Below are 18,346 nucleotides of genomic sequence, written 5' to 3'. Positions count from 1 at the left end.
GTACGTGGTGGTCAGGATGGGGATGTGGCTCTTACCCTGCTGTCCATCTGTTGCTGCTTGTCTCCATCTGTTCTAGAATATGAGAAATGGGAACAGTGCAGGTATGGAGCTCCATGTTTTCCTCTGGCCCCAAGAAGAGACTTGGGCTCCCCCTGCCCTCCTAGCTCTGGGCCTGGGCCTGGGCCGGGCTGGCCTGTCCTTGGATACCTGGCAAGGTCAGTCCTCCCAGAGTGAAGAGGGCTGCATTTCTTGGTTGGGAGACAAGGCTCCAGGACTTTCCCTTCTCCAAGAAAATGTCACACGAAACAGTTTGTAAATGACCTGTGAGGTTGAGCCAGCTTTGGTGTGTGGCAGATGATGGTTAGAAATCATCCGTTGTGGAATTTTCCTTACCAGCTAGGTCTTCACTTAGCCCACAGCCTGTTGCTAGGCTTCCTGGGCCAAGGTAACCCCTTCTGGGATGTCTAGGGTCAGACTGAAGAGTTTCCTAGGCCCCGAGTCCTTGGAACTACCTGGGCTAAGGAGTTGAGGGCACCCCAAAGGCCTGGGTATGACACCTGTGGACAGAGCCTCCTGCCAGCCTCAGGGGGGCATTTTGAGGACAGCGTTTTTGAACTGTCCCTGTGGTCACTGCAGGCCAGAGAGGAGCTCAGAACCCTGGTCTGGTGACCAGGCAGTGGTTCAAAGGACATTGAGGGCTGGCAGTCCCCATTTGGCATGGAGCTGGCTTTCCTGAAAAGCCTTTATCTAGGGACAGGGCTTGCTTTTGTCTTTTTTTTTTTTTCCTTTTGATCTTAAGTACAAAAAGAATATTAGCAAATGCAATTAAGAACTCACCTAGGCCTCAGTACAGTCCACCAGCTCATGGGCATTTTATAGGTCGGAAAGTGTGGATACCAAGAGTGCAAGTGTTGGAGGAGGGATTTGAACCCAGCTCCTCCACAATGCCCTGTTGCTCTGTAGGCAGCATGCACGGCACAGGCAGCTGGGTGCTTTTGGCTCTCCTGTGCATCTGCCTCCTTGCCCGTGGGAGGTTGGTGTTCCCTGCCCTGCATAGGAACACACTGTTCCTACAGGCATGTAGCAGTGTCTTTATAGTGTGATTTTACGTGAGCCCCAACTCCGCTTCCTTAGGGGCTTTGTCTCAGGGCCCTGTGTTGCCGATTAGAATAGCCCCGCCCTATCCCAGCTCACACTGGGTGTAGAGGTTGTGGAGAGCACTCTAGGGCAGGGAGCCTTTAACAGCTTCTTTCTGTACGTTGTCTCGTGACCTTGTGGATGCCTGGCTGGACTGCGTCTGTACAGAGCTCCTGGGCCTTAACCCAGAGTAGCGGGAGGGTCAGTCCAGAATGAGCATCCTGATATGGCCTCCAAGCAAAACTGTCTTCTTGAGGCAGTCTAGGCAGTCCAGGTGACTTGGAGGGCCCTGCACTGTCCTTCATGGATTGAATTGGGGCAAAAATGCAGGCTGTCAGCATGAGGTCTCTAAGTTTCTTCTCTTCTACACCCTTTCCCTCAGCTTCACCTTTCAGGGCTTGTCTGGGATCTCTCAGGCCAGCCTGAGCTACAGAGTTGAGACCCTTTCTTAAAAACAACCGACCAACCCTGATTTCTTTGGCAGAGAACCGCCAGCGTAAGTACTGCCCATGAGGTCTGGCGGGGTGGTAGAGCTGCTGACCAAGAACACAGAGGGCTGGCCTCAGATCCAGACTGCTCACTGCTTGCTGTGAGACCTGAGTGGTTCCTCATCTGAAGACTCTTCATGCACAGCACAGTGGCTGTGGGAAACTGGTTGGAGTCTGGCACAAGGTGGGACTCAGTGGACTGCTGGGGACTGAGGAGGCCATTACTGGACTGGCAGGGACCACCAGCTCTAAGTCTGCCCTTCTTTGCTATTCTTGGCCGTCCATCTCTAGAAGCCTCCAGCTGGGCCCCCAGGGGCACAGAGCTTCTAGCTTGCTTCTGTGCCTCCCTATTGCTAAGGCCACATCCACGGGAGGCCTGACGTTGGATACTTGGGAGGAGCAGAGTGACTACCTGCACTTGGAGCATGGCCAGCCCTAGGCTGCTTGCAGAATCCCCAGACAGGGTGTTCGTAGTGTCAGCTAGCAGCTCAGCTGCAGCAGTTCCCGGAAGCTTCTATTTTCCTCTGAAAACATCCTGTCCTGAGGGGCGTTTACCTCAAAGATGACGAAGGAAAACACAAGCAGACAAATGAATAGAAACCACGAGAGGCCATGGGCAAGGCCACTCAGCTTGTGGGGTTCAGCTCACTCTAGGCTGGGCTGGGTGGAGAAACCTGCGGTTTGCCAAGGCTGCGTGCAGGGACTCTGGTCCTCACCTCCGGTGAGGCAGGTCCCGTTATCTGATGTCAGGGCCAGGAGGCTAGTGGACTAGCCACATGCACTTGGCAGGGCTCTGCAACCATGGCAACAGCCTTGTTGCTGGCAGGTGGATCTAAGGCCTCCTGGACTAGGGTGGGGCCCAGCCATCTCCAGGCCCTTTCAGCCCTGCTCCCCCAAGGCCGTGGCCCTGGTTCTGTGGTAGGCATCTGGCATAGGACGTTGGTGAGAGCTTCTAGGTTGCTGTTCCCTGGAGAGCACTGTGTGGTGGGTAGTAGGAGCTGTGGCCAGAGCTGGGGACGAAAGGACCAAGGGCTCTTCTAGTCTCTTCCTCTCTGCAGCCAATCTTGAGTGTGTCTGCAGAAGAGGGCCTGGGTAAACTGCATCCTGGGAAGCTCATTCTCATGGGCTCAGGCACTAGGGAGTACCCTGGTCCAGCTCCTAAGTGCCCTTGGTGCTGGACAGTGGTACTGTTGTGCTCCACATGGGGAACTGGTCACCTGTCTGTCTGAAGACAAGTGAGATTGGAGGGGACTTTTTCAGTGGCCACCACTGGATTGTTTAGGGGAGCTAAGCTGAGGATGAAGCCAGCCTGCACAGTGTTCCCCAAGACAGAGGCTTGGGTGTCTGTGCCTGGGTGTACCTTTGCTAATTAATTCGAGCAAAGACACCCTATGTACTCGTGGCAGGTCTAATTGTGACTTTCTGAGTCCCTCGGGGACAGAGGTGTAGGAAGGAGGAAAGCAAGGGGGCTCGGATGCCAGACGGACTATCCCCTGACCCTCAAGTGGCCCCAGTTCCCTCCCGTATGCTGCTGTAACCCTACATCCAGTCCCAGGCTTCCCCCATGCTCCAAGGCTTCTCTTTGAACGTGGGCTTATCTGCACCTGCTACTAGAGAACCAGCCTGGATGCCAGCTTTAGTTCAATGACAGAAATTAAAGGCATAATCCCAGAACACAGGGAGGAGAGAAGGCAGATAAGGAGCCATGTGTGGAGGGCAGAAAGGCCTCCCAGAGAAATTTCTTTTCTATGAGACAGGGGGAAGAGCACTCCAGTCTTCTGTGGCTGGTGCTGAGTGAGAAAAGGAAAGTTCAGAGGGGTGTGACTATCTGGCATCCTTGGTGACCCCAAGAATCCTTGAAGGGGCCCAGCAGGCTGTGTGCTGTGGATGACATCCCCTCCGCAGAGCCCCGCTCCATGCCTGGCTGAGATGAGGCGCCTCCTGTTTACACTACTCCGTCCCACTGTGGTGCTCGGCAAACACAGTGGGCCACCGTGGCAGGAGCCCACGAGCCTAAAGAGTGAGTGCATCTGCCTCTCCTCTAGGTGTTCCCTAGAGGCCACTCTCCAGCTCTGCACGATGGGCGGGAGGCAGCCTCTTGCCCCAGGGACTTGAAGTTGCAGTTACAATGACAAGTTTGGGTGGGATGTGCAGAAATTTGGGGCACCAGGAATTCCCCAGGCCTTTGTTCTAAGGCTTCAGGGAATGACTGGAGTGCAAAGCCCAGAGAGCCGGAGATAACTAGTTCTCTAGGATGCTCAGGTAGCTGCTTGCCAGGCTGGCAGACCCCTAGCCAGGTTAGAGGTGACCTAGGTCTGTGGAGGAGCCAGTGCGGCAAGGAGCAGAGGAAGTATGAAGTCTCCTGGGAGTGGGAAGAGGCATTGATACAGAGAGCTGGGTGTCTAGGTAGCACAGGGGCATGCCAGTGGTGGGCAGGGAGACGGGGCTAGGGCCTCGGGTGTGTACGGCTTTCACTGTAGGTAGGCTTTGGACGACTGTAGAGTCCGGAGCACGGACTCAGCAAAGTGTAAGCTGGTCCAGCCGAAGGGAAAGACGGATAGAGCCTCCTCTGCACTCCTGCCTCCTGCTCTAGCCATGCTAATCCCAGGTCTTGGCACTGTAGCAGTTGGCAGCAGAGCTCTAGTTGTGACCTTGTGCTTTGGTCTCCTTACCTGCCAGTGGTGACAGTCACTGTGCCTGCAAAAGGTAGGTCTGTTCAAGGAGGGTTGTCTGCTCAGAACTGTGCCTTCCTGAGGCCAGCACCAGGTCATTAGCAGATGCTGTTCTCAGCCTCAGACATTCTTTGGTCTGGCACATGCTAGGAGCTCAGGAACACATCCTGATACTTGTTCAAGCTCATGGGTCCTGGCTGTTCAGGGAGGCTTCTTTTGGCTCAGACCCTGCCACAGGGCTTTCTTGAGAGGACCTGTTCTTCCACCCCCATTGAGCTTGAGGCCAGAGGAAATGGCAACTTTCTTCGCTGGGAAAGTGTTGTGGGGCTTAAGCACTTGGGGGTTTTTAGAGTCAACCGTCAGAGGCGAGGGAGTTTCTCTGCTGGCGGTGACAGGGGCTCTCGGTGAGCTCACAGCCCTGTGAACAGACCGCTGCGGTCTGCAGGGAAAATGCCGACTGTGTTTATTTTTTACCTGAACCTACAGGAAGTGGCGGGCCAGGGGCAGCCTAGCTAGGCCCAAGCTCAACTCTTGAGCAGAGAGCTCAGGGGTCCCCCATCTCTACCTTGTGCTGCCTTGCCCTAAGGAGGTAGCCAGGCTAGGGCACTGGAGTTGGGACTTCGCAGAAGATGCCTTGGGACCATAGCTGAGGGTGGGTGTGGGAGCATCTTTGAATAGTAAGAACATGCCAGTAGCAGGGAGGGAAGGGCGACCTCTGTTGGGAGGGAGCTGGTCATCAGGTGGGTAGCAGGCTAGATAACTCCTGGCAGGAATAGCGGGGTAGCTGTGGGCACCCCTGGGGCCCGAGTTTTGGACCTGTCCTGGAGTACCACAGGCTGGTGGGAGCAGCTGCCCCCACTCAGGCCAAGGCAAGGAGTTGGGATGTGGGGAAAAGAACCAAGTGCAGTTGAGTCTCTGACTCGTGCTTGCATGTTTATGTCCCATTATGCTCTGACACTTACTGTGTCCTTTCCTAAGGAGATGAGGGACTATGCTGTTGAGGTGCTCAGTGCCTGGTGGGGACAGTCAACCCAACCTGCCTGCTTCCCTTGGAGGCTAGGGACAGTCACCCTCAAGCAGAAGAGGGAGGTGGATGTCACGTCCCTGGACTTCCCAGGCACACGCCAAGCCCTAGGCGACCCCACCCTGTTGGGGTGTCTGGCGCTGAGACAGCCCTGTGGTGAAGCCCTGGAGCGGGACGTTCTCCCGGCTGAAGGGGGTAGGGAACTTTGTGCCAGACAATACCCCCTGGCTAGCACCATGAAGCATGGAAGGGGCAGAGGACTTGGATGTAGAGGCAGACTGCACAAGCATGGGAAGGACTGGCCAGGCCCACAGTGCCTTCCCTGGAGCCCTGGCCTCGAGGGCCTCTGGCGGCTGCTGGGTTCTTTGCCCCCAACCTGCCCACCCAGTGCTTCTGTGGTTTGGCTGCAGACTTCTAATTAATGAGGCTTTCCCCAAATACCAGGAAACACTAGTAGACAGGACAGGCCCACCTTTCCCAGGACTCCCAACCCTAACCTTGCTGCCTTGTGTGTGTGCGCGCGCACAGACAGACACAGACACAGACACACAGACACACACACACACACACACACACACACACACACACACACAGTAGGAGTTACAGGCCAAGCTGGATCTCTGAGGTTTCTTAGGCAGCAGAGCTGCACTGCACCCTGGGGCTCAGGAAGCAAATCTAGGCCTTAGGCAGTGAATCGGTGTGGTGCCTTATGCCAGAGTCTAATACTCACGAAGGAGTCGAGTTACCACGAGGCTGCTGGCTGGCTGGCACTGTCTTGCGATCTATGAGGATAAAAAAGGCCTTAAAGATTATCAGGAAGCTTCCTATTGTAAAGGGTCTCAGCAAGATTTCTTTCTTTATGACTGATGAGGTAGGTGGGCAGGACTGATTGTCATTCCTGTTTAGGAGCGGAGAGGTCCAGATCAGGGTCCTGGAGTGACAGGATCAGGAAATGGTTAGCAAGCCTAGAGCTTCCAAACTTCCTTCACACCATGGTGTACCTCAAAACTTAACCCTGGGTAAGAGTGTTGTGGGGTTCCTTGGCACTGTAAGCAGGACATAGTGAGCTGTTAGGGAGCTGGGGTGATCACAGACCTGTCACCAGGTAGAGTGACATGCTCTGTGTGCTGGAGCCTGGCTAAGGGGCAGAGAGGACCACTGGTCCAGGTGAGAGGTGATGGCCTAGACTGGTTGGGAAGGAGGCAGGAAGTGGTTAGGGTCTAGATTTTGAAGGTAGAACATTAGAATCTGCTGAGAAATTGGACACGGGTCAGTGTGAAGAATGACAAGGTTGCCGGGCGGTGGTGGTGCACGCCTTTAATCCCAGCACTCAGGAGGCAGAGCCAGGCGGATCTCTGTGAGTTCGAGGCCAGCCTGGGCTACCAAGTGAGTTCCAGGAAAAGGCACAAAGCTACACAGAGAAACCCTGTCGCGAAAAACCAAAAAAAAAAAAAAAAAAGAATGACAAGGTTATCTGTTCTGAGCAGTCCTCAGTTAATGGAAGGATGGAGCTTCTAGTAACCCAGTTAGTCCGTAGCATACAGGCAGAGTCAAAGGTTCTTTTTTGAGGGCTGAGGATGTAGCTCAGTAACAGAATACTTGCATAAGTATGGAGTTTGGGGACATTTTAGGACTAGAGTTGAGGTACTTACAAACGTATACACAGTGCCTAACATGTGTCCACATATCTCATAGCTACCCCGGTTCACTCCTCACCTCCCTTAATGGACACAATATGTGCTCTGGCTGTGGCTGGCTGGAAACTATGCAGACCAGGCTGGCCCTGAACTCATCCACTTGCCTCTGCCTCCTGAGTTCTGGGATTATAAGGGAGCACCAACATACTTCGCTTCAGACATCAACTCTTGTTTGTCTAAGACAGAGGGAAGCCTGGGTAGCCCAAGACTTGGGAAAGGTATATATTACAAGCTAAAGGCAGGATGCAGAGAAGGAAAGATGGCAGACCAGGACTTCGGTAGAGATCTACCGGAGCTGTGCCCAGTTAGAGGCCTCGTGCCCAGCTTTCCCTCTGGGTTCACCCTAGAGCTGCAGTGCCAAGTATGAGTGCAGTGCTAGGCCTCATTCACTTCCAGGAGAAGACACACAAGATCTGAGGGTTGTTCTGCCGAAATGCCCACAACGGCCTTTACCTGCTTTTCCCAGGCGTTCTATCCATTGTCTTGCTCCAAGATGTCTCGTTTCTTCCTTTGGTGCCATAGTGAGTAGTCACTCCTGTGTGCTTTCAGCCAGGAACATTCCCACTGACAGGTTTGTCTGGGTGGGAGCTGAGCCTCAGTTGTAGATGCCCCCAGGACTCTGCCCTGCAAGAGTTCTGAAGACCCAAGGCCTGGCAGCGACTCCCTGTGGCTGGGCCCTGTGCTCTCTCTGCCTGCTGAGTCATCTCTTGACAGAACTATTTGACTGTGAAAAGAGTCCTGCAGCTGAGGAAACACAAGAGCTGTGTGTGAACAGGCTATCCCTTGGGGGAGCCAGGTACCACCTGACCTCACCAAAGTTAGAGGCTAAAGGAGGTCCCTGCCCTGTGCCAACATACGCAGTTAGAACTGAGGTGGGACAGTCTGGGCCCTGCAGGAGGAAAAGGCTGCAGACAGCCATTGGGGGTCTCTGGGACCAGGAGGCCAGGAAGGACTTTCTGAGAGGAGAAACACTTGAGTGTCCCAGAAGAGGCTCACTAGGAGGTGGGACAGCACAGGCAGTCCTGCAGGGTTGGGATGCAGGAAAACAGTGTCACAAGGACCCAAGGTATGTAGAATGCCCTCTTCCCATAAGCTTGTGATTTTGACTGCTGGGCTGACCACAGAGCTCAATCCCCTCTGTCCCTCTGTCCAGAACACTCCATGTTTACCAGCCTCCTGGTTGTTTTTCAGCATAACAAGGCTGGCCAGCCCCCACATGGCGTCCCCCAACTTTCTCCACTCTACGAACATTTCAGCAGTCCACACCCGACCCCTGCACCTGCGGACATCAGCCAGAAGCAAGGTATGGGATGGGGATGGGAGAAGCCCATTGAGGTAGGAACTTGTGGCCCAAGTTCCTTCTGAGGCCGCATAGGCTGGCCAACATTTTATAACTGTAGAAGCTGGGATTTTGCAAACCCAGGGCCTAAAGAAAATGTCAGAAAGGAACCAGGTGTGGTGGTACATACTGCACCTATAATGCAACTAGTTTGGAAGGCACAGGCAGGGGGATTGAAAGTTTGAGGCCAGCCTGGGCTACACAGTGAGTTCCAGACAAGCCTGGGCTACAAAAACAAGATCCTGCCTCAGAGGGGGGCGTTTAAAGAACAAAACCAAACAGAAACAGACTGAGAGTCTGAGAGCACCGTGCACAGAGCATGGGGAGGTGGGCCAGATGAGAACGAGGCTTCTGACCCCCATGCCAGGGCGAGAGTGGCATCTGTGCAGTGCCGCAGCTGTAAACTCATGGCCTTTCTCCAACCCCGGTGAGAAAATGGAAAGTAGTGGTTGTGACGGCTGACTCACCTCAGCCTCAGCCAGAGTCATTCTGAAATCCACCATTGTCAGCTGTGGGAAACCTGCTGACTCAACCTGGGGCTGGGTGGAGCCCTGGCTCCTCAGGCCAGGTTCCTTTAGACCAGGGGGCTGCCTTCTACCCAAAGAGCCAGGCCAGAGTCCTAAGCAAGACAGAGCAGCAGTGCCCCAGGAATTGGAGAGGTCTGACCTCATTCCTGAGTGACTCCAAGCTTTCCCTCTGTCCAGCCAGTGTTCTCAGGCAAGTCCCTCAGCACCTCTGTCCCTGGTCCCTTTTGCTCTGTCAGAAGGCCGTTGTTATTACCCTAGGACAGTTCTAAACAAACCAGCTGATATGTGGACCCCTGGCCAAAGGAAGCGGGATCTTAGAGGTCCCTGTAGGAGGCTCCAAAGGTATAGTAACTGCTGAATGTCCCAACCTCCCAGGTGAGGGTGGCCTACTCACTTGGCCCCTTTCCACTACAGGAGTTCCCAGGCCGCTGCAGACCCCTGATCTCTCTGGATTTTACTCTCTGACCTCAGGCAGCATGGGACAGCTCCCCCACACTGTGAGCTGGTAAGTGTGGGCCCAGAGAAAAAGGGGCACTGTGTCTGCCCTCCCATGCTTCTCCTTTACCCATCTTGCTGAGACCCGAGCTGCCAGCTCTGTAGCCAGCAGCTTTAGCCTGCCCTGGCTCTGAGCTAGCAATTCTTGTGACAGTAAGCATCCCGCAGGTAGCTTGACGTACTTCCTCTATGGAGGTAGGAAAGCTGGCTGCTGGTCTCAGCCCTCCCCAACTAAATTCTCCAGAAGGTGAGAAGGAAAAGTTGAACATGTGCAAGGAGGCGCATAAACCCCCACCAGGAGAAGCTACTGCCTCTGAGCAGCCTGGTAAGCAGACAGGCAGTTTCCTGGTGGCCTCAGTGTCTGCTGCTGGTCTGACCCTTCTTTGGCAGAGCAATGTGAGGAACATTTTGGTCTTCCTGGTCTCTGATGTTTGTTTGAGCCACACTCCTGACCAGCCTACTGGGAGGGTCTGTTAAGGCTGGACCAGGCCTGACTGTGGACCAGAGTCTGTTCTCAGCTGGAATTGGGTCTCAGTAGGCCACTTGGCCGACCTTTTATTCATTAACCAGTGTGACCTGAACAGGTCTCTAACCAGTAGCAGGAAAGGCTGTCTCCCCAAGAAGGCAGTGAAGGCCAGACCTTCAACCTGGGCCTACCGGTCCTGTTCCACTGGCCCATTATCCATGATCAGCACACTCCTCCATTTCCAGATTGTTTTGGACAGAGTTCCATTCTACCCTGTGATTACCCCCAGGACCAAGGTGGGGCTCAGTGCTCAGCCTGATGGTGCCAGGCCAATGTTCTGAACAGCCTCCTAATAAGTCCCTTAGGCCTGAAGCTCCAAAGGCCAGGAAATCTGAGCCTTAAGAGGATATTCATCAACTGAATCTCCAGAGAAGGGTATAGGCCCAGGGAAGGGAAGCTCTGTGTTCTTAGCTGCTGCAGGGTGAGCCATGGGTCATTTTCATCCTCTGCACTGAGTCATCCGTGTGCTGGGAAGGGAGCTGAGTGCCAGAGAAACACCAGTGGAGCTGACTGTGACCTTAGGCCCTGCCCTTTCAGAACAAAGTCTGTCTAGTGGACAGCTAGGCAAGAAGCCAACAGTTACGGGCCACTGGTACCACTGTCTTGACTTTTGGGACTAAAGGAGCCCAGAGAGACACCTCATTCACCTTGGGACCCCTGGGCTTTTGAGTGGAAGCAGGGCTGAAGAGACGGCTAAGCAGTTAAGAGCATTGGCTGTTCTTTCAGAGGACCCAATTTGGTTCCTAGCACCCATATGGTGATCCAGGGAATCCAATCCCATCTTCGGACCTCCTAGAGCACCAGGCATGCATATGGTGCACAGACATACATGCAGGCAAAACACTCATACACATTAAAAAAATAAAGAGTTGAAGCAGGCAGATTGGGACGGAAGAGCAATCCAGACAGTATCAGTAGAGGGGCTATAGATACCAGTTTCTGGGAGAAGGCTGCCATTTCTAACCTTTAAACATCAGTGAAAGCTGGCAGATGTATGCAGCACTCTGTGAGTCCCACCACACAAGGTACAGAAGTCCTTCCCCATGTCTGGCTAGCAGTCAGACGGCTAACAGCTGTCTCTCCCAACCACAGGCCCAGCCCTCCTCTCTACCCCTTGTCCCCTTCCTGCGGATATAGACAGCACTTCCCTGCCCCCACTGCAGCCCCTGGCGCCCCCTATCCCAGGTGAGTCCCCTATCCCTGCAGCCAGGCTCCTGCTTCCTGTTGCCCAGGCTTCAATGCCCACACAGGGCTATGTTCAGGCCAGTGCTTACCCTGTGTTAGTTGTTTGTCTATCTGTCTGTCTGTAACCTTGGAGTCCCATGCTGCTCTGTTCCTGAAGATACTACTAGAAGTAGGAGTCTCAGCCCAAGCCACCCTGGATAGAGCACCCCAGAGCAGCCAGGACGGCAGTGCATATGTGGTTAACAGCAGCTCTATTGCTCACCCCTGCTGGGGCATCCTCTGAGCTCTGCCCAAGCCAGGGACTACAGTAGCCTCTGGACTCGAGAGCCTGCCTGCTCGGGGTTCTTACACCTGGCAAGCAGCACAGGGCAGAGGAGTCTCCACACAACGGCAGGAGAGAGGTGTGTGAGGGAGTGGGTGTACATAATGCCCCCTTTCATTTAGCTCATTCTAGTGACACACCTAGTGCCAGGCATGCCGTGGGCAAGGCGTTCAGCAGCCCGTGGTAGGAGGTAAAGATACAGCACCAACAGCTGAATGGGCCAGCTGGGCTGAAGACAAGCCCCAAGAAGACCCCAACCAAGCATGAGGTCAGGGAGGCTTACGGGAAGGTAATTCCTCAGCAAAGTGGACCGAGAAGCTGGAGCTGGCTGGAGGATGGGGCAGTGGTGACAGGAAAGCAGGAAGATGGGATGAGAGATGCAGTGTGGGTGCCTGCAGGGTTTTAAAGGCCCCAAGCAGGAGCTTGAGTTTTATTCTGTTATGTATCAGGGAAGCTTGAGTTGGAGTGGGCTAGCAGCGTTCTTTTTAAAAGTCAGTCTCTTGTGTGGAGAGGAGCCTGGAGGAGCGAAGTGGGAGAGCAAAAGGACTCACAGGTAGCTACCGAGCATGTGGATAGGGGCAGGATTGAAAACCACCTGAAAAGCACACACGTGGGTCTTCTGCAATGTCTGTGCATACATATCTGTGTACTGTGTCCAGGCCAGTGGATATAAGGTATCTATCTGTCGATTGTGTCCTCTGTGCAGGGACCGCTTGCTATATGTGTTCAAAGTCTACCCAAATCTCTGGTTTAGTGTTGCCTTTCCTCCTCCCTCCAGGTTCACCCACCCGTCCTTGATGCTGGGATCCGGTGTACCTGGACACCCAGCAGCCATCCCTCACCCAGCCATTGTACCCTCCTCAGGGAAGCAGGAGCTGCAGCCATATGACCGAAGCCTGTGAGTTAAAACACAGGCTGGGAGGAGGGAACAAGGTGTGAGCCAGGCAGGTGAGCCGAGTGGTTTGATCAGCCAGGATATACATGCCTCCTACCAGGTTCAAGATCCTCTTCCTGGCATCTTAAAGGACTGCCTGGAGGCCCCTGCCAAGCTGTCTTGCGGCTCTGGTACTGACCATTGCTGTGCTTTGTAATCTTCAAAAACATGAGTGGGTGGAGAGCACTGGCTGCTCTTCCAGAGGACCCAGGTTCAATTCCCAGCACCCACATGACAGCTCACAACTGTCTGCAACTCCAGTTCCACCCTCACATTGACATACATGCAGGCAAGGCACATGAAATAAATAAATGAATGAATGAATGAATGAATAAATAAATAAATGAGGGAGGGAGGGAGGAAAGGAAGGAAGGAAGGAAGGAAGGAAGGAAGGAAGGGGATGAGTCTCTCTGTGCTTTCCCACTTGGCTCTGGTATTCTTGAAAGGAACAATTACTTCATTCTCTGCTCATTAATGTGGGGCAGTTAGAAGATTCTGCTTATAAACCACTACACAAAGAGTGGTGGAGCCGGGCAGGGGTCGCGCACTACTTTAATCCCAGCATGCAGGAGGCAGAGGCAGACGGATCTCTGGGTTTGATGCCAGCCTGGTCTACAGAGTGAATTCCAGGATGGTCAGGGCTACACAGAGACCCTGTCTCAAAAAAAAAAAGGGGGGGGGGAATGGTGACATTAGGTAATGATCACTGCTGGGGCGGGGGAGAGGGGGGTGCTTCCCAAGTAATGCAATCTGCTTGTGCACCCTAGGAAAACACAGGCAGAACCCAAGGCAGAAAAAGAGGCTAAGAAGCCAACCATCAAAAAACCCCTCAATGCCTTCATGCTTTACATGAAAGAGATGAGAGCCAAGGTCATTGCAGAGTGTACCCTCAAGGAAAGTGCTGCCATCAACCAGATCCTGGGTCGCAGGGTAAGGCCATGGCAAGTGGGCTGGCAGGGATTGCCCCCAATCCCTTTCACCCTGGTACAGCTTCCTAACTCCCTGATGCATCCCATCTACCCCGCTTCCCTGTTGCAGTGGCACGCACTATCTCGAGAAGAGCAGGCCAAGTACTATGAACTGGCCCGCAAGGAAAGGCAGCTGCACATGCAGCTGTACCCAGGCTGGTCAGCGCGGGATAACTACGTGAGTGGCCAGTGATACACCACAGGGAAGGGCGCGGGAACCTTTGAGAGACCATACCCAAGACAACCACCTCAACATGGGAAGGGCAATTTTTGTCTTGACAGTACAGGCAAGGTAACACATAGAGAGCCCAAGACCTCCCCTGACTGTTTCAGAAGAGGAAAGCTTAAGCAACTTTCCTTAACGGCAGTTCTCCACTCCAGGATACATTCACTTGTGGGACTGTTGCCTGCTATTTGGTTTGGCATGAGAGAGGGGGAATGAAGAAGGGGCCTAGAAATCCCTCCCTGTACTCAAGGGGAGATCAGATTGACAAAGGGAGAAACTCCTAAATGTATCCTATCTACAGTAGCCTTCTAAGTACTACAGCCAAGAAAGAGGAGCCCCAAAGTAGGTGACCTAGAATCTCAAAGGCAGAGACTGCAGATATCCCAGTGTCTACCTCCTAGAACCAGCCATCTCTTATTCGTGCAGGGAAAGAAGAAGAGACGGTCAAGGGAAAAGCATCAAGAATCGACCACAGGTGAGGCCTTGCTTCAGTAGTAATAGAAGTTCCTCTCTCCATGCTCCCATTTCAAGAGCAGCCCTCCTCTGGGCCAAAGGGTGGGGTGGAATACTCGGCCCAGAACCTTTAGGGCCTGAGCCCCCGGAAACAATCTGCATTTCTGGAGTCTGATTCCATGCACTAAGAGTTGAACTGTATTCTAGGGACAGACCAGCAGCAGTCAGCTCTCTAGTGACTTCCCGTGCTACCTTTGCCAGCCCTGCTCCCAGCTAGGTTCCCCAGAGAAGTTAATGAACTGGTTATATGGTTCCATGTCTAAAGCAAAAATGTCGGCCAGGACCCAATAGTAGTCACACAGCCGGCTGACAGGTGCCTGGTGATTTCTCCGTCACTAGTTCCCATTTCTCCTGGCAGTGTACAGTGCTACAGAGCACCCACCCTGCTGCATGTCTCTTTCTTGTCCCCAGCTCTGACTTAGATGAAAATCCATGACATTCCCAGCTGTGTTGCCCCAAACAGGAAAGCTGGAGCCTAGGACTGGGACAGGACAGGAAAAAGTCTCATAGCCCTTTCTCTCAGGATAGGAGCAGGTCCTTCTTTCCATCTCTTAAGTGTAGAACATGAGGTATAGTTATGCTGTCTGTACCTTTAGTCTTTTTAGGAATGTGGGCCAGAAAGAGATGGGGCATTGACAAGAATGAGGAGAAACCACATTAAAACATGCAGTAGTTAGGGGAAGGGAACAGTCAGCCCAGGATAGAAAATGCAGAAGCCCTAAAAGATCCCTGTGCAGTTCTGGAACCCCCACGCCAGGATGATCAGCCAAGGGAGGGTAGCATGAGGACTTTCTCCACACTCCATCATTCTTCCCACTGACTCTTGCCCAACTGGGTGACTGCCTTTTCTCATACCTTGCTCTGGGTCCTAAGGCTTCCCCTGGGGCCCGCTATGCCATGGAGAGGTCCATTCTGCCTGTGGGGGCTATGGGGTGTCTGTAACTGGCTAACACTGATGTTACCTCTTCTTTCTGGGCCCTGTTCTGCCCTGCTGCCTGCCTGCTCGCCCTCTGCCCTGTTCTGCCCCTCTGGCATGGCTGTGAGCAGACCCTGGCTCGCCTAAGAAATGTCGTGCTCGCTTTGGCCTCAACCAGCAGACGGATTGGTGTGGTCCGTGCAGGTGGGTTGTCCCCACCGTCATTCTCCCTGTGCTTCAAGCTGCTTCCCTTATTGCACATGTTCCGCCGGGTCTGCAGCCTCTCTTTTGGTCCCTCAGTCCCCTAGCGAGCCCTGTACAAAGGGAACCCATGCCTCCTAAGAATATGTGTGAACACGGAATACAGATTGTGGAGATGACTAGATGGCACAAGTAGCGAGGGAAAGACAATGTTTCAGAAGGAAAGAAAGGCACACACAAGTGGGTAGCTTTGGTACCAGCCAGATTTACAGGTCCTCAGGAAACAAATCTGTCACACTTAGGTGGCCTGAGCCCCTACTCCTAGCCTCAGAGTGATTAAGGTCCACAAACTCCCCTTTTTCCTTAAAATTAAATTCCTGCTTAAGAAAGGCAAAATGATGGTATCAGAGACTTCTAGAAATAGTCTGATCACCAGGAAGCTGTGTGTGACTTGCCATCTTGAACCTGTTAACACCAAAAAAGGTTACAGAGGCTAGAGGAGAGAAACATTCAAGAGAAAAGAGGAAAGAATTCTGTGTGTGGTGTGCTCACAATAGGAAATGGAGATTCCATCCCTACAAGAGGTCCTATCCCATCCATTTGTGCTGCTCGAGACAAACCATGGCTGGGGACAGGTGTACGCCTGTAACCAGCATTCAGAGGGCTGAGGCAGGCCAGGCAGCACTGCATTAGGAGACCCTGTCCAAAACAAGGATGCCCAGAGTGCTGGAGTTATCAGTAGGCAACAGTCACCATGCACTTCTTCCACTAGCCTGGTTGTGAGAACCAAGATTATTCACAAGCATCATGGTCCCTTGACCTAATGCAGATCTAATCCCTGCAAGTACACATGGAGCAGTAGCTCAAGGATCCAGACTGAGATAGTTCCCCTGGAGAATAGAAGGAAGCCCACAGGCCTACCCACAAAAGGTTCCTCTTGCCATCTTGTGGCTGTTCTGTGTAATTGCACCCATCCTAGGTCTGGGCCAAGTGGTGGGGCTGAAGGAATGGGCATAGTTTCCAGTCCACAGACAGGACAAAGTGGTTAGCCAGGCCAGTTCAAGGACAGCCATTTTCTGGTTGTGATGTGTGACTGTGGATTCACCCTCTGTTTACAGATAACTCTCTTCACTATTCCTAGGAGGAAAAAGAAATGCATTCGGTACTTACCCGGAGAAGGCCGCTGCCCCAGCCCCGTTCCTTCCGATGACAGTGCTCTAGGCTGTCCCCGGTCCCCAGCTCCCCAGGACTCACCCTCGTATCTCCTGCTGCCCCACTTCCCCACAGAACTGCTTGCTAGCCCGGCGGAGCCAGCACCAACTTTCTCAGGGCGCTCTGCAACGCTCACTCTTCCAGCCCCTGAGTCCCCAAAGACCCTCCACAGCACCCTCCAGAATACCCAAGTACAGCAACAGGAACCTCAGAGACAGGCAGCCTAGCATGCACAGGACACCTGGCTTGCTCCAGGGGCCCACCCCTAACTCAAGAGGAGGCGACAAGACCAGATCACTCGGAACCAGCTAGGGGTCCTCTCTAAGGTGCTGAAGATTTCCAAGCCGCTTAACTACTCCCTGAACTGGAGGCCATCAATTAAATGGGTAGAGATAAGATCTGTGGAGCTGTCTCACCAAGGGCATCCTGGTGCCTGTGGCAGCCACACCTCCTCTTTTTATCATGTCTTGCTAGCTGGATGCCCCTACTGGTTTTGGTTTTTTTTTTTTTCTTTGTTTTTTTTTTTTCTTTTGCTGCAGGTCAGATGAGCTGGACTGACTGAGTCCAGCTGCCTTCTTCTCTCCAGATGCTTCTCTTGCCCTCTGCCACACTTTCCCCATGCCAGTACTTCTTGGACCAAGAATACCTGGTTTACCACACAAGATGACTTCGTGGTTGGTCACCAGCCACAAAAGTCTAAATAATAACGCTTCTCTCTTAAGGAGCTGAGAAGCTCTGTTTACAAGTAACAGCTGCTGTTCCTAAGCTGGGCCAGAGGAAGCTTCTTATGTGTTCTCAGGAGCTTGCTCCTCCTCAGGAGGAGGAAATGGGATAGGTGAAGTTTAAGGCCTTTCACCCTAGGCACCAACCCTCCTCGCTGGTGGACAGTACTCAGCTTTAATTAGAATGACTGGGACGTCTTTCCTGAGAAACTCACCAGCCCTAGAAACTACAGTTAATAAATTGAAGTTGGCCTAAACACAGTGTGCACCCTTCCCAGTTCCATTCCCAGCTCATCTATGTCAGCTGAATCACAGCTCGTGGGCAGCTGTGAAAGGACAAATCCCAAATCCCCCAACAGCCAGAGCCCATCTCTGCATTTAGAACTGGCCAGCCAGCTTCCCTTTATGGGGCTGCAGGAAGAGATCTGTTACAACCAAAGCAAGGAGTCCATAAGACCTCTTGTGGTGGACATGGTTCTTTGCCACATTCTAGAAATCCTTTTTGAGCCAAACTTAACCTTGAGCCTTGAAAAACAAGTTTCTTTTTTGTTTAACTGTTTTGTTTTTCATTCACTGTATATAGCTTGAATCCAAAGAAAAGGGGTTATTCATGTATTCTACACACCTTAAAAAAAAGCCTTTAGTTCCTACTTTTAGCCACTGGTTTCTCAATCCAAAGATCATGTTTCTAGTGTAGTGTTACAAGTGTTGAAAAGACTGGCAGAGTGTGGTGGTGCACACCTATAATCCCAGTATTTGGGAGGTAAAGGCAGGTGGATCTCTCTTGAGTTCCAGGACAGCCAGGGTTGTATAGAGACCTTGTCTCAAAAAGGAGGGGAAAAAAAAAAAAAACTGACGTAGTATCCAAAATATTTTTGTATTAATGCATTATCAGAGAAAAACTTTTTTAAATGAGAATAAAGATACTTTTTACTGGGTTTGTTTTTCAAAGACTGAGTAGTAAGCTGTCTGAATTAACAGTGCCTACCTAATGTTCCTTTCCTTCTTAGCTGTCACAAAATGTGGAGTGTATTCCCTAGTGTGTACAAAGATCCCAAGACTGCCAAGCTGCAAAATCCAAAAATCACTCTCGGCACCTCCTCCAGGGCCTGGTCCTGACCACTCAGCATCTCCTCCAGGGCCTGGTCCTGACCACATCTGAGCTCACTTTCCAAGCTCTCCTCTTACTCCTTGACACTCCAGCAAGGCAGGCCAGCCACTCCCCAGCACCCTTGTGCACCA

General features: G+C 52.7%; 1 protein-coding gene across 3 annotated transcripts in view; it reads left to right on the top strand.

The window, feature by feature from the left end:
- Positions 1–18,057, top strand: part of Tcf7 (transcription factor 7) — a 29,960-nt gene extending 11,903 nt beyond the window's left edge. The window contains exons 4-11 of one of the 3 annotated variants that reach the window (XM_059270531.1): positions 8,210–8,321; positions 9,299–9,389; positions 12,191–12,310; positions 13,114–13,276; positions 13,385–13,492; positions 13,967–14,015; positions 15,101–15,173; positions 16,312–18,057. In XM_059270531.1, coding sequence (XP_059126514.1) covers positions 8,210–8,321; positions 9,299–9,389; positions 12,191–12,310; positions 13,114–13,276; positions 13,385–13,492; positions 13,967–14,015; positions 15,101–15,173; positions 16,312–16,609 — 1,014 coding nt within the window. In that variant the 3' untranslated portion in view covers positions 16,610–18,057. Of the gene's footprint in view, positions 1–8,209; positions 8,322–9,298; positions 9,390–10,997; positions 11,091–12,190; positions 12,311–13,113; positions 13,277–13,384; positions 13,493–13,966; positions 14,016–15,100; positions 15,174–16,311 lie in introns of all 3 variants that reach the window. The other 2 variants (XM_059270533.1, XM_059270532.1) reach the window with 2 other exon arrangements.
- Positions 18,058–18,346: the final 289 nt, after the last annotated feature.

Source organism: Peromyscus eremicus, chromosome 8a (genome assembly GCF_949786415.1).
Source record: "Peromyscus eremicus chromosome 8a, PerEre_H2_v1, whole genome shotgun sequence".
NCBI classification, from domain to species: domain Eukaryota; kingdom Metazoa; phylum Chordata; class Mammalia; order Rodentia; family Cricetidae; genus Peromyscus; species Peromyscus eremicus.
This window is presented reverse-complemented; position numbering and strand designations above follow the sequence as displayed.